General features: G+C 49.2%; 1 protein-coding gene across 1 annotated transcript; it reads left to right on the top strand.

The window, feature by feature from the left end:
* Positions 1-216: 216 nt before the first annotated feature.
* GFER (growth factor, augmenter of liver regeneration) lies at positions 217-5772 on the top strand. The gene is made up of 3 exons (XM_054081049.1): positions 217-419; positions 1330-1541; positions 2720-5772. Exons 1-3 carry the CDS (start codon positions 231-233, stop codon positions 2880-2882), a joined length of 564 nt encoding a protein of 187 aa, XP_053937024.1. The 5' UTR covers positions 217-230; the 3' UTR covers positions 2883-5772.
* Positions 5773-14406: the final 8634 nt, after the last annotated feature.

Below are 14406 nucleotides of genomic sequence, written 5' to 3'. Positions count from 1 at the left end.
GCACACTGAGGGTTGGAGAGCACTCCCTACAAGTTGCCCAGGTTTGATAAAGAATGTTTGCTTTCTACAACTCCAAAACGAGTCGCCGAGAGTTTTATTTGCCGGCGTTTTCTCTGTCAGCACAGTTTGCCCCTTAACCGCTCCATCGCTGGAGTGCTCCAGGAGGGACTGGGAGGGACTGGGGGGGTTCTGAGCTCCCCCCCCCTTCCCGTCGTGCCCCGCGCGCCAAGATGGCGACGCCCGGTGAGGCTGGAGCGGGTCGGAGTTCCGACAGCGGCTCCTTCGCCTTCCCCTTCTCCGTCCCGCACGGCTCCGCGGGATCCGGCGCGGAGGAAGCGTCCAAGAAGCCGTGCCGAGCGTGCACCGATTTCAAGAGCTGGATCCGCCAGCAGAGGAGGAGGGAGGGCGCGGGCGGCGCGGTGAGGGGGGGAGAGGGGACAGGAGGGGACAGGGGAGAGGGAACAGGGGAAAAGGCGGGGGGAAAGGGGTGTGGGGAAAGGGGAGGGGGGGACAGGGGACATGAGAGAAGGCGCAGGGGGGAAGGCAGAGAGGACAGGGGAGAGGGGACAGGGGATGGAGGGGAAGAGGGGAGAGGGGGAAGAAGGGAGATGGGAGGGGGTCAGGGCACAGGAGTGAGGGGCCGGTGAGGAGGGGAGATAGAAGAGAAGGACAGGAGGGGACAGGGATCAGGGGAGGGGAGGACAGGGAGAGGGAATGGGGGACAGAGGAGGGGGGATCAGGGGACGGGGAGGGGGGGATGGGTGTGGGGACAGGGGGGAAGGGAGGGACAAGAGGGGAGAGGGGACAGGAGGGAGCAGGGAAGGGGGGGAGAAGGGAGAGGGGGGGGGGACCAGGGGTGTGGGGACAGGGGGCATCTCCCTCGTCATGCTGGGGCTGAGGGGCTGCACCCATCCCCGCAGAGCTGAGAGACAGAGGGGCCTCCATCCCTGCAGAGCAGAGAGGCAGTGCCTGCTGAGAGGATGAACAGTATTATTCCACATAAGCATTGAAATAGTTGGAAATAACAGTGAAACTATAGATCACCAAAAAAGGTTGGACCATATGGTCCTTGAAGTCCCTTCCAACCTGGCATTCTGTGATTCTATGAGAAGGGGCTCCATCCTGGTTAGCCCCACAAGTGTGGTAGAACTGTGTATCTCCCTCAGAGTGTGAGGAGCCTGGAGCAGGGTTTCCTGTCCCCGCATTTCATCCCCTACTGAGTGTGTGAAGGGCCTGACCCCCCATCTTGTCCTCCACTCTAAGCACAAAGGGGCTATGCGTCCTCCTCCAAGCACCATCATCCCTTCACAACCCTGTCTTCCACTCCAGGATCCAGCAGTGGTGGAGGAGAAGGAGCCACCACCGGATTGTCCTCTTGACAGTGAGCAGCTGGGCCGCAGCACCTGGGCATTCCTGCACACCATGGCAGCGTATTATCCCGACCACCCCTCCCACACACAGCAGAAGGAGATGAGGGACTTCATCAGCCTCTTCTCCAAGTTTTACCCTTGTGAGCACTGCGCTGAGGATCTGAGGGAAAGGTAAGTGGCTTCGTTGGGTTTTTTTGGTGGCTGCTGCCAAAGGGGGTACCCCGAAGTGCTGCGCTGCAGCAGGGATTTGCATATCCGCAGCTCTTCCTGCACTGGGGGTTTGTAGCTACCTGAGCTGTTTGTTTCCATTATTGCATAAATCAAAGAGACAATTACTTAGAAAACAAATACCTTTTCTCCTGCTCTTGTGTTGTGCACTGCCTCCAAGCACTCCCTTAAGTGATTTCAGGATTTTCTGGTTCAATCTGGACTTGTGTTTAGTTGTGCAGTTAGACTGGGATTTGAATTGAGCTGGCTTTCAGCAGGCAAGCATGCTTGTACCCCAGAAAAGCCCTTTTATTGGCAGCCTCAGCACAGAGGCAAAGACTGAAAGGGGCTGTGATGTTTGGTAAAGTTTTTTACTTCTGTTACTGCCAATTTGTTTCTCAAAGGTTTAAACTCCACTTTTCTGGATGATGAAACCTGATTATTGACTTAGCAGGCATCACACAGCAAAACAATTATTCAGTATTTTTCATTATTATTCTACTACTTTTTTTAATTCAGTGTTTTGATGAACTCGTACTTCTTGGTTTTTATCACAGATAAGCTGTTTGTCTCCTGTGTCTTTTCCTGCTGACCAGATTAGGTGCTGAATGAAACAAAGCCAGTTTTAGCCATCAGTATTTTATAGTGGAGTTTTGGCCTCTGCTAGTTAGTGATCTCCAGTAATTCCAGTACCTGAAGGGGCTACGAGAAAGCTGGGGAGTGACTTTTTACAAAGGTTTGTAGTAATAGGACTAGGGGCAATGGGTATAAACTGGAGAGGGGCAGATTTAGGCTAGGCATAAGGAGGAATTTCTTCGCGATGAGAATGGTGAGGCCCTGGCCCAGGTTGCCCAGAGCAGTGGTGGCTGCCCCATCCCTGGAGGTGTTCCAGGCCAGGTTGGATGAGCCGTTGGGCAGCCTGATCCAGTGGGAGGTGTCTCTGCCCATGCCAGGAGGTTGGAACTGGGTGGGCTTTAAGATCCTTTCCAACCCAAACTATTCTATGATTTCTGTGCACTCTCTTCTGGGTTCTGTTTGGGACAGAAAAGATGACTGGCTGCCTGCGTGCTCTGTGCCTGCTTTGGGGATTGAAATTAGTGATTCTAAAGAAGTAACATTTGTTTCCTCTTCCCTGTTTGCAGATTACGTGCAAATCAGCCCGATACTAGCAACAGAAATAACTTCTCCCAGTGGTTGTGTCTTCTTCATAATGAAGTGAACAGGAAACTGGGGAAATCTGAATTTGACTGCTCTCGTGTGGATGAGCGCTGGCGAGATGGTTGGAAAGATGGGAGTTGTGATTAACCCATAGAGACTGCTTTGGAAATCTAAGAGACCAATTCAGTGCAGTGTGGACTGATTACAGGGCGATGTGCGAGTCAGTAACTGTGTGTTTACCTGCTTGTGTGTGTGGCTGATGAAATAGAGGTAAATCTGTTCTAAAAGTACATTTGAAAATCTTATCCTAATGATATTTTGATAAATGATTGCATGAATGTGTTACCTGAGGGATTGAGGCCATACGTTTGACACAGGAATTGCCAGAAACGTGTGAAATGAAGTCACTGACAAAGGCGTGGAGACTTTTCCATCGCGACATTTCCTGATTTTAGGGGCATTTGCTGTTTGCTGTGACTAGTATTGGTTTTCCCTGAACGCAGTTGTACAGGGCTACCCTGTGGCATTTCACCTTTATCTACAGACATTACCCTGGTGTTTTAGAAAATGCACCTGCGTAATTGTAATTTTCATTTCTGTTGTTCTGATAGCAGAAACTCCAGCAGTGTTTTATGCCAGGTCTGTACTCCTGTCTCTCTCGTTCCAAGATCTCCAATGTTTTTTGTTAAACTTGAATCCAGTTCCTTTGATAAAAGGCCTGAAGGCAGGCACATTTAATTTAAATACTAAAATCATAGAGTTGAGATATCTCACTGTATTTTTTGTGTTTCAATTTATTGTTTAAGGGGACATTGTACAAAGGGAAACAAAAAGAGGATAAAAAAAACCTCATCTAATGAATGAAATGAAGTATCAACTGGGTGAAATTCAAATGTTTTACATTGATTGCTAGTTTTTTGGGGGGTCCAGAAGTTGTAAGATGATGAGTTCTACTGAACTACTTATTCTTAAAACAGATAACCTCTTCATCTCTGCTGTGAGCTTTTGTCTGTTGTGCAAATGGCTTGAGAATGGAGTTTGTAATGCTTACTCAGCTTTATTTAGCATTCAGTATTTCAGGGATGTCATTTGTGATTTAAATTCCTTGATTGGTACTTGCAGACCTGGTTGACATTCTGGTGTTAGCCCCTAGCTAAAAACCTCTCAAGAACAAAAGGGCTTTACAGCCCCCTGCAGTATTTGAGTACTGCTGAGGTCTGTGGGGTCAACTTTGTATGGATTGCACAGGGGACTCTGAGAAGTCCCTGGGGCACATTCCCTCTGGAGAAACTGCTCAGAATGTATACGGTGTGTGTTTTTCCCAGGTCAGCTATGCTGCAGCAGTGTTCGATACTTAAGTGTGAATTTCAGATTCAAGTGAAAGAGCAGCATCGGTTATTTACACCACAATGTGCATAAACATGTCTATCTATAAAAGAGACAGCTTACAAAAGAAGAAAGTCAAAATAATTTCAAGTCCTTAAAGTAGACAGTGATATCACCTCTTCATTGTGTTTCTGACCATGGAAAGTTTGCAGAAGTTTGCACAAACCCTGACAGTAATCAGCTTTTTCCTTCTCTGCTTCCTGCTGAGGTGGTGTGTTTTATCGAGCTTCCTTATGTCCTGCACTACAGCACTTCTGTAAATTTACTCTTGCTCATAGAGTGTTACCTGGAAATGTTACTGGTACTTTTAGAGTAGAATTAGAGTTGTGACAGTTCATATCTGAGACCTTTAGTCTTCAAACACAGGGCTCCATAGTGTTTTGAAAAGCAATAAGAACCTTGGGAGTACGGTTTAATGGTTTATGGCACACTCAGGTTCTTTCAAGCTGCACCTGTTAGGACAGTGTAAGACATTTTATGGACTGGTTCTTCAGGAAGTTTTTAATGTAATAGTGTTTCTAAGCACAAAACCAACAAAACCTGCTGATAAGGTACCTCATGAAGTATGCAACCTGACTTATGATTTAAAGGTATCATTTGGGTCATTAGAAATGCTCATAAAGTTTCCATATTGGCACATTGTTTCCAAGAACAATGAAATCCTAGCCCTGCTTTGGGTTTTTTTTTTTAATAATAAACCAAATTCTCCAAATGAAGCACATTGGGTCCACTCATGGGCAGCCGACCAAGTGGCTGTACCCTCATTCCTTCTGTCCGGCATGATGGGAATTAACCCCTTCTGCCAGGGCTGCATTCACAGCTGGCATCTGGACAGGCATTTTCTTCTGGGCTTACCTGCACTGAAGGAGAAACGTTCTTCCTTTCTGACTCTTCCTCCTTTCCACACTGCCCTCAACTGTTCCCTGTGACACTTTCATTGTCTGTGCAGCAGACAATGAGATTCAGTCCTAATTTGCTTTAGTGTAAATGTTTGGGTTGGTAAAACACCGATCTCGCCCTTGTTCATCGTAATTCTGACTGCGGGGCAGGTTGGGGAGTTGCACTGCCTCTGTGAGCGCACTTGAGCTCTGCAACCCAGTCCTTGGGCTGCTGCTGCTTTGTGCTGGGAAGTGGTAGCTGATATATGCATGGAGATATTCTGAAGCATCTGTCCTCACCTTATGAATGTGAGGGGGAAAATCGGCGTGTAAACAGAGGGAAAAGTCTTTTCCTTCTTCCAGTGTGGATGTTCTGCTGTCCTGGCAGTGGTGCAGGGGTAGGAGAAGAGCCTCAAAGCTGAAGCCATTGTCTTTAGTCACCGGGATGTAGTCAGGGCGGTTTGTAATCTCTCTAAGTGGCTGTGTGGTAAAATCTGTGCTAGTGCTCTGCTCTCTCATGTTTATGGTTTTGCAGAAGAGCTTTGACATAGATATTTCTCAGGCATCTCTGTGGACTTGACTGTGTGGGAGGGGGGAGATTTTTTTGCTGCTCATTTGTACCATGGTTTTAATCTCACATAAGGAATTTCTATTGAAGATAACTGTACAGAAGATTGTGAATTCTCTTCTAAATGCACTTGATTAAATCTAGTTTTAAAAATATCTGTATTCAAATATTTTCTGTTGATGTGAAAATAATAAAGTAACTGAGTTCATTCCTGGTTTCTCTGCTGCGTGAGACCTTAGGAAAAGAAGTCATGTGGTGTGCCTAACCTTCTGCAGGTTCCTCTGTTGCTTTCTGATCTGGACTGCTCAGCTGAGGTTGGTGTTCCCATGTGCTTGTGTCGATCCGACAAGGTGGGGCTGCGAGAGATCCTTTTCTGTTGTCCTCCTGAATTGATGCAAAGAAGCCACAGCCAAGAAGCTACAAACTGCAGTGATTTTGTACAGCAGGCCCTTGCCCATCAGATCGGGGTTTGGTTTTTCTGGGAAGCAGAGTTTCTCTGGGGTTCAAGTGGCTTTTTGTCACATGTTTGCAAGACTGTTAAGGGCAGTGCTTGCAGTCAGTACCAGCTCAGCTCTTGCTGAATTTGAGCAGGGTGGCAGAGGAGGGGGTCGCCTGCTGAAGGGCAACATTTGTTCACTGCACATTTGCCGCACAGCCATGCACATCCCATCCTATTTGCCAGAGAGGGGAAGATGCTTACTATCAACATGAGGAGCCCTTGTGAGACAAAGCACAGTCAGGAGCTGGTGATGTCTGAGAAGATGGAAGGACCTCACTCAAGAGCTGCTCCTATGTGATAGGCACCTGGTGAACCTTTCAGCTTCAGAAGGCACTCACTGTTTCCAGGAACTGATTTGCATTCGGGGCTGGACTTTTCTGCCCAGAGAAGCTGTGGATGCCCTATCCCTGGAGGTGTTCAAGGCCAGGTTGGATGGGGCTTGGAGCAATCCGATCCAGTGGGAGGTGTCCCTGTCGGTGGCAGGGCATGGAACTGGATGGGCTTTGAGGTCCCTTCCAACCAAACCCATTCCATGATTCTATCATTATTTTTTTTTTATGCTTTCCTCCCCAACTCCACTCCTCCCTCCCAAAAGCAAAGAGCAGAGAGCCACGAAGGGATTGTCTGCTCCAGAAATGGGAGGCAGAGCTGCTTGAGTAAGTAACAAGCGCAGATGCTGTTGGATGCTCCTCTGTGCCTTTAACATTTTTCCAGGGATTAGCTGTTCTCTTGCAGTGTGTACAGGGTGTTCAGTCTCCTGTTTGCAGTAAGATCCCCAAGAGTCGCTTTGCTTACCCGTGTCTTTTGCTGCAGCCTGTTCCAGGCACCGTATGATGTTTCTGCCTGTTGGAGCTTTACAGGCTTGGAAAGGGTAGGGTTTAGATTTTGTTTGGGTGGTTTATTGCCCCTTCCTATTGGCATCGATTTTTCCATTCCTGGAATGGCTGTTGAGGTTTTTTGTCTGAATGATGGAGTTCAGTATTTTATGAGTCAGGAATAAGACCTTTAGCAGAAACTGCCCACAAGGTTGTCTGCAGCCAATTCTGGGTTTTGTAGGCTAATAGGAAACATAATAAAGCAAGTAAAGCTAAACCACAGCTGAGAGTGTGAGACAAATCAGTGGTTAGAAGGCTGAGGATTGTTTGACGGGACAGGGTCAGTGTAGTTAGTACAACACTTTTAGTGCAGATGCCTCTTCCTGCTCCCAGGTTTTCCCTCCCAGGTACCAGCAGCTGCCTGGCCTCTGCTTGCTCCTGCAATGTGCTTCACAGGGGGAAAGCTACCAGGAACGATTGCTTTGCATCTTAACCAAAGCAACAGTAGAGGGCAACAAAGCCTGCCTTTCATTCGCTTTCCTGTCTCTTACACTTCCCTGGAATAGCGTTCTGCTATACCGAATATTTTACCTCGTGGAGTCCCTTTCCTGTGGCTTTGGGAGATTTTGGTGACTTAACTTGCTTTTCAGACTAGTGTGCAACGCCTCTGGTATAATTACTTGAATGAAGGATGTTATTTCTCTGCCTGCAGCTAAAATCTGCACTTGAAAGTACAATAAAACGCTGTCTGGATCCTATTCCAGCGTGTTTCCAGATGATCTTCAGCCCATTGCTGGTCATGTAGGAAGAAGTTCTGGCTTTTTAATCAGATCATTAACAGATTGGGAAGTGAAGGACTTCTATCTGATAATTTAGCTTGCGGAGAGGCTGTGTCCAGCCTTCATGGGAACCGTGGTGGCAGGGGCTGTGCTGGGTTAGATCCCATGGCTGGCTTTGTTCCTCCTGTGGCCTGAGCCAATGGCAGATGGGAGCCAGATGTGAATCTATTGGACTTCATGATCTTAGAGGTCTTTTCCAACCTTAATGATTCTGTGATTCTCTGATACCTTGCTCAAAGGCGCACTGGTCCACACGGCACAACTCAGCTGTGCCACACATAATCATCTCTCTAGCGCTCGTACAGACACACGTGGGCTTGTGTGCGGACCAAGCCTAGGTGGGGGGATCAGGATACAGCAGGCATGAAACAAGCGTCATTTTTAGCTTGAGAAAGGATCATTTTAGCAGAGAAGGGATCAAGCTTAGTTGGTGTAGTTGCCATCTGCTCTTGGATGCTTTAAGGAGGAAAAGAGGCTTTGGAAGGAAGATCACAGGACAGTCATGACTTCAACAAAGCTGTTCCTTTGCAGATACAGGGATGCAACCCAGCCTTCCTGCATGGGAAGAGGTAGGAAGAAATCCCACAGAGTTTCATGGAAGCCTTGCTTTTAATTAGCAGATCTGTGAGAAAGAAAAGCTGACTTAAATTAATGTCTTTTTCCACAACAGACACCAGGTAGCTATTTCATGCAGCCTCTCAAAGCTTCTAGTTTTCCCAGAACACCAACTTTTGGGTCTAAACTCAAGTCCCAGCATGGGTGGGGACTTTCCTTCCAAATGCTGAGTATGGTCAGGCAGAGCTGGGCTTCCCCTGCTTCTTCCATCCTTGAGGTCTGGCCCAAGCTACCAGGAATGTGAAAAAGTGGATTCTGTGATTGTCTCATGTCATGCTGCTCAGATGGGATAAAAGGCAGACTAGGTATATAGTCAAGGCCTGTATGGCCAGGGCACGCAACTGGACACTCCAGAGCAACATTCAGTTCATTTTGAGTCACAAGCTTTTTGCTAGATGCCAGGTAAGTCACTTCATCTTCTGTAGCTACACTTCCACTTCTGAAAAATGGGGATAAAAATAGAGGTTTCAGCAGCCTTTGCCTGATTTCTTAATTAGATGAAATTATCTTTCAGGGATGCTGTGTTAATGTGCCTGTACTGCACAGTCCTGGACCTGGGATTGTTTGCTGTAATAAAATCATCTCAACCCAGCCCTCAAATCTCCTTTACGTCAGGTTACCTCATTCTTTTGAATCTGAGGACCGGTTCAGTGTTTATGATGTTCAGTTAAGAGATGAAGTTTCTTTTTCTCACTGTATCACTACAAACACCACATTCGTTATGCAAGCACCATGGCCCTTCTTTAACCCAGAACTCGTGCTGTGGATCTTGCATTCTTGTATAACCTGGGCAGAAATTATAACGAAAAGGCTGAGCTGGGTGAGCTCCTTTGGCAGGAATGCTGGCTGTAGCTCCAACAAGAATTGTGGAAGCTCTGCATGTTGGAGCATGGCTAAAGCTGCTGGGAGGCTGCCCCGTGTCCGTGTAGCTGTCAGCTCTGCTCGTGTTATCATACCTGTGTAGCGGTGACACCAAGCAGGCAGCAGATGACAAGCACCCAAGTCAACTCGTCGGTCAGGCCCTACATGATGTGACTTGCTGTTGTGGTCCTAGGGAGGTCAGTTTGGAAAACAGCCAGAGATCTTATTTCCTTTCTTCTAGCTCCTCCGAGGTGCTGAGCGCCTTCATGTAACAGAGTTCAGCCCAGGGACTGAATCAGATTAGGTTACTGATTTGCCAAAAGCCCCAAACTTTTCATGCTATGAAGTATTTTGAGAAGCAGCAAAGAGTAAGTGAAGTAGCTGAACTGTCAGGGCTGTGGTTGCACCACTGGAAAGCATTTTGAAACCCCTTGGGGTTTCTGTTCAGTTTGGGTTTCATGCAAGTACAGAGATATTGACTTTCCTTTTCAGAACAAATGCTGTCTCAATTAATGGAATTCTCTTATCCGGATCTTCCCCTGGCAATTTCAGGTAGTGAAGTTTGCTGCCTCTTTTCCTGGCACACTTATCTTGCCTGTAGATTTGCACAGTGATTGCTGAGTCCCACCTGAGAGATGGCTGCACCAAGCAGATGAGTAACCAGCTGATAAACGATCTTCCAGATATTTTGGGATCTTTTCGGGTAGATGGCATTAAGTAGCTGTCTAGTGATATTGCTCATCGGGAAGTCCGTTCTCTCTGCTCTTTGGCACTAGGAAATTTGAAGTTCCTCTCAATATTTCCATCCACTGTCTTGGATTTTTTTGAGCCTGATGGCTGAAAGCAACATTAGCTGAGCTCTAATGAACATCATGCAAAGCCTTTCAGAGGAATAAGTACATGACCATCTATCAAAGTGCTGCTCGCAGCACGCTGCCCAGGGAATGTGAAGGGCAAGCTCTTTTCCCACCCACGCCCATGCCAAAGATGGTGTTGGACCTCACGGAGCTGCTGAAGTCAGTGGGCTGTGGACTGTGGCCGGAGCCTGGCTGGCTTCCTTGGGCCGCGCGCTGCAGAGCCTGCTTTCAGCTCACTCGAATTGCTCAGCTGAAGCAGCTCTGCTATAACTACGTTGTTAGAACTGTTTGGAGGGCGGCGCAGTTTCACATCACTATTTTGTTGTAGAGAACCCCTCTACCACCGAGAAAACATGGCTGGTCCTGCTAAAGAGATCATATTAACTTGCTCGTTCCTGGGCTCCCTATGGGTCCTGATCCCAGCGATTGCAGCGTCGGGATTGTGAAGCGAGGTGCAATAGCCTCAGCCATCTGCTTGGAAATTGTTGCAAACAAGTTCTGCTTCACAAGGCGACACCAGCATTGCTTACAGCTGACAACAGGTAACTTGGTGAACTTCCATACATTGGTTATGTGCAGCCGTACATCCATGGAAAACATCCCTGCTGCTCGGTAGAGCGAGTTGCAGTCAGCCCTGAGCCAAGTGGGTAGGGATGACCTGAATAGCTTTGAAGAAGGAGAAAGCATCCCATCAAGTGTCGCTTCTTGTCTCCTCAAGGTTGTCACGTCCAAGTACACATGCCTGATGAAAACCTGCTTGCATTTTTATGTTGGAGATAAAGATGAAGAAGTCAGCGTGACTACAAGAAGTGTGAGGCAAGCCCATGTTTTCTACCACCCTTAATTAAACTCATATGAAACCAACACATGGAAGCTCTCAGTGCTTGTCTGTGCACCGCTCTGTTTGCTCTCTGCCACTGAAAATCCACTGGGAATGGTAAACGCAGACAGAACTTATGCAAATGCAACAAATGCTCTGGAAGTTACCAATACCAAATGCTGTTCTTTTCTCCCATTTGGTGGGGAAAAGGTTCAAGATGCAACATTATTCCTTGTTATTGGCTGGCTCTGTGGATTTGTTAGCTTGGTTACAGCAATCAGAAGTGAAACAGAAACACAGTTTGCATGCAGGGTAGAGATAGCTCCTGGGCTGTATCTGTGCTGTGGCAGGGGGAAAACCAGCACAACATGATGCGCAAACCGATTGTATAAGAACCTCGAACACAGCAGAAGCCGGGGAGATGAACCTCGAAGAAACTGGGCAAGTTTGGAAGCAGGGATTTCAGTGGGCATCATCTTGCCTGATGCATCATGGTCATGCCCTGAAGCGTATAAACCAGAGATGCTCCAATATGAGGACAGGCCGAGAGAGTTGGGGTTGCTCAGCCTGGAAAAGAGAAGGCTCCAGAGAGACTTCCAGTACTGAAAGGGGCTCCAGGAAAGCTGGGGAAGGGCTCTTGATCAGGGAGTACAGGGATAGGATGAGGGGAATGGTTTTCAGCTTAAAGAGGAGAGATCGAGATGAGATGAGATGAGGTGAGATCTTAGGAAGAAATGTTTCGCTGTGAGGATAGGGAGGCCCTGGCCCAGGTTGCCCAGAGCAGTGGTGGCTGCCCCATCCCTGGAGGTGTTCCAGGCCAGGTTTGATGGGGGTTGGAGCCCCTGATCCAGTGGGAGGTGTCCTTGCCCATGGCAGGGGGTGGAACTGAGTGGGCTTTGAGGTCCCTTCCAACCCAAACCACTCTGTGATTCTATGAGTGTGGACCAGCTGCTTCTAAACTGCTGAAGCTGTTTAAGAAACCTCACCTATAGTAACCCCTTCAAGTCAATATTGGCTTTGTTCTTCAATCTCCAATTCAGGGATGAGCTGGGGATGCTTTTGACACATGGGTGCGATCCCTGGCCAGCCCCAGGAGCCATCCTACCAGAAGGAAGCAGGAGGGCCCAACCTGGTGTTCTCTTTGTAACCATTTCTTTTTTTGTATAGTAAAATGTAATTTCTCCTGCACTGGTGACATTGAGGAGTGAAAGGCTAAATTCTGCTTTTCCTGCTGAGAGCCAGAAATAGATCTGGAGAGATGATGACTCACCTGTAATAGAGAAAAATGGAAAGGTATCATCATGAGCTTTAACAGTTAAATCCTGTTTCCACCTGCCAGAGCGAACAGAACAACAAAGCTGCAGAAGGCCAGAACGAGCTGGAGATAGACCTGTGCAGGGGAATCCTTCGCTTTGTTACAGCATTCTGGATGTGAGGGGCTCGATGCCTGCTACACACATACCCTGTGTGATCCCTCAACACCGGTCCCTGCATGGGGTGACAGAGCTGTAGGACAGCAGGTCGGAAGGTGGGCTGTTGGTAGAGCCATGAGGAGCTCCCCAGCCCCGCCTCGGTGCCAGCAGTGCATGCGTACTCCTCCCTGCGACTTTCCCTGCAGTTCCCGGCTGAAGCAGAGATGATGTCAGAGTTGTCATGGCATCGGTATCTATGGAACCGGGATCATCATCATGATGCTGGGAAAAGTAACTTGGGAGATGGTCCTGGAGCCACGGGGAGGGGATGGGACTCCCTTTGCAGTAATCGAGGGCTTCCCTCTGTAAGGTTCCTCTCTTTCTCCTCCTTCCTGCTGTCCCCAGGGAGGGAGCAGGGATATGGCTTGTCCTTCTCCCATCCCATGGCAGCTGTGGGCACCTCCTTTCCTTCATGATGAAACAAGAACTTCAGCCCCATCAACCTTCACTTCCCTTTTCTTGCACCAGCTAATGTGTGTGGAATGGCGTGTTTTTTATCCTAGGGGAAGCAAGGTGTGCATCTGCAGCAGAGACAAGCCAAACAGTGTTCTCCTGCACTCCGGGGGTCTCCCTCCTGCCAAGGGCCCAGGTACTTATGGCTGCATGGGTCGCCCTGGCCATTGTACGGTGATGGTGGTGTAGCACGGTGACCTTTGGAGCACCACTCTCCCCGTGGCTATAGCACGCTGTCCCTAGGAGCAGCGTGGTGACTGTGGCTGCAGCAAGGTGTCCGGCTGTAGCACGGTTTCCCCAGCCAACGCACAGTGAACACGGCTATGATGGGGTGTCCCCAGCTGCAGCACCACAGCTCCAGCTGTAGCGCACCTTCCCCGGGTGTAGCGTAGTGTTATTCACCACAGCATGGTAACACTGGATGTAGCCCAGTGACCATGGCTGTAGCATGGTGTCTTGGGCCACAGCACGGTGGCCACAGCTGTAGTATGGTATTCTCAGCCACAGTGTGGTGACACGAGCTGTAGCTTAGTGACTGTGGACACAGCGTGGTGCCCATGGCTGTTCTGTGGTGTTTATGGCTGTACAGTAGTGACCACGGCTGTGCTGTGATGCCCACAGCTCCTCTATGGTTCCCCTGGCTGTACAGCGGTGTTCGTGGCTGTACTGTGGTACCCACGGCTACCACACGATGCCCACAGCTGTTTTGTGGTGCCTACAGCTGTTCTGTGATGCCCATGGCTGTTCCGTGGTGCCCATGGCCACTGTACAGTGCCAACAGCTGTTCTGTGACACAAATGGCCACCGCGTGGTGCCCACAGCTGTTCTGTGGTGTTCATGGCTGTGCTGCGGTGCCCACAGCACGATGCCCACTGTGGTTCCACGGTGCCCATGGCTATTCTGTGATGCTCACGGCTGTTCTGTAGCGTTTATGGCTGTTCTGCGATGTCCGCGGCTGTCCTGGAGTGTGCCCAGAGAAGAGTAAGTAATGAAGCTGGTGAAGGGGCTGGAGAACAAGTCTTACATGGAGCAGCTGAGGGACCTGGGGTTGTTTAGCCTGGAGAAGAGGAGGCTGAGGGGAGACCTCTTCGCTCCCTACAACTACCTGAAAGGAGGTGGTAGAGAGGAGGGAGCTGGGCTCTTCTCCCAAGTGACAGGGGACAAGACAAGGGGGAATAGCCTCAAGCTGTGCCAGGAAAGGTTCAGACTGGATATCAGGAAACAATTTTTCACAGAAACGGTAATGGGGCCCTGGCAGAGGCTTCCCAGGGAGGTGGTGGAGTCCCCATCCCTGGAGGGGTTTAAAAGACAGGTAGATGAGGTGCTCGGGGACATGGTTTAGTGGCGGACAGGAATGGTTGGACTCGATGATTCAAGAAGTCTTTTCCAAGCTGGTGATTCTACGATTCCATGAATCTGCGATCCCCACCCCGCGGCTCCCACGCCGCTCCCGACACCTCGAGGCGCAGCTCGGGCTCGCTGGGGGCGCGCGCACCTGCCGGCCCGTTACCCCCCCCTAACCCCCCCCGAGGGCCGGTGGTTCCTCCCGCTGCCCGCACGCGGCGCTGCGGACGAGCCCACGCGGTTTGAGCGCGGGGGGGTGGGGGG

This window comes from Cuculus canorus, chromosome 15 (genome assembly GCF_017976375.1).
Source record: "Cuculus canorus isolate bCucCan1 chromosome 15, bCucCan1.pri, whole genome shotgun sequence".
Classification (NCBI taxonomy): domain Eukaryota; kingdom Metazoa; phylum Chordata; class Aves; order Cuculiformes; family Cuculidae; genus Cuculus; species Cuculus canorus.
The sequence above is the reverse complement of the archived record's forward strand: the minus strand, read 5'-3'. Positions and strand labels throughout refer to the sequence as shown.

Coding starts and splice junctions, on each gene's coding strand:
- GFER (XM_054081049.1), top strand. CDS start 231: ATGGCGACGCCCGGTGAGGCTGGAGCGGGTCGGAGTTCCGACAGCGGC. Junction 420..1,329: donor GGGAGGGCGCGGGCGGCGCG/GTGAGGGGGGGA, acceptor CTTCCACTCCAG/GATCCAGCAGTGGTGGAGGA. Junction 1,542..2,719: donor GCTGAGGATCTGAGGGAAAG/GTAAGTGGCTTC, acceptor CCCTGTTTGCAG/ATTACGTGCAAATCAGCCCG.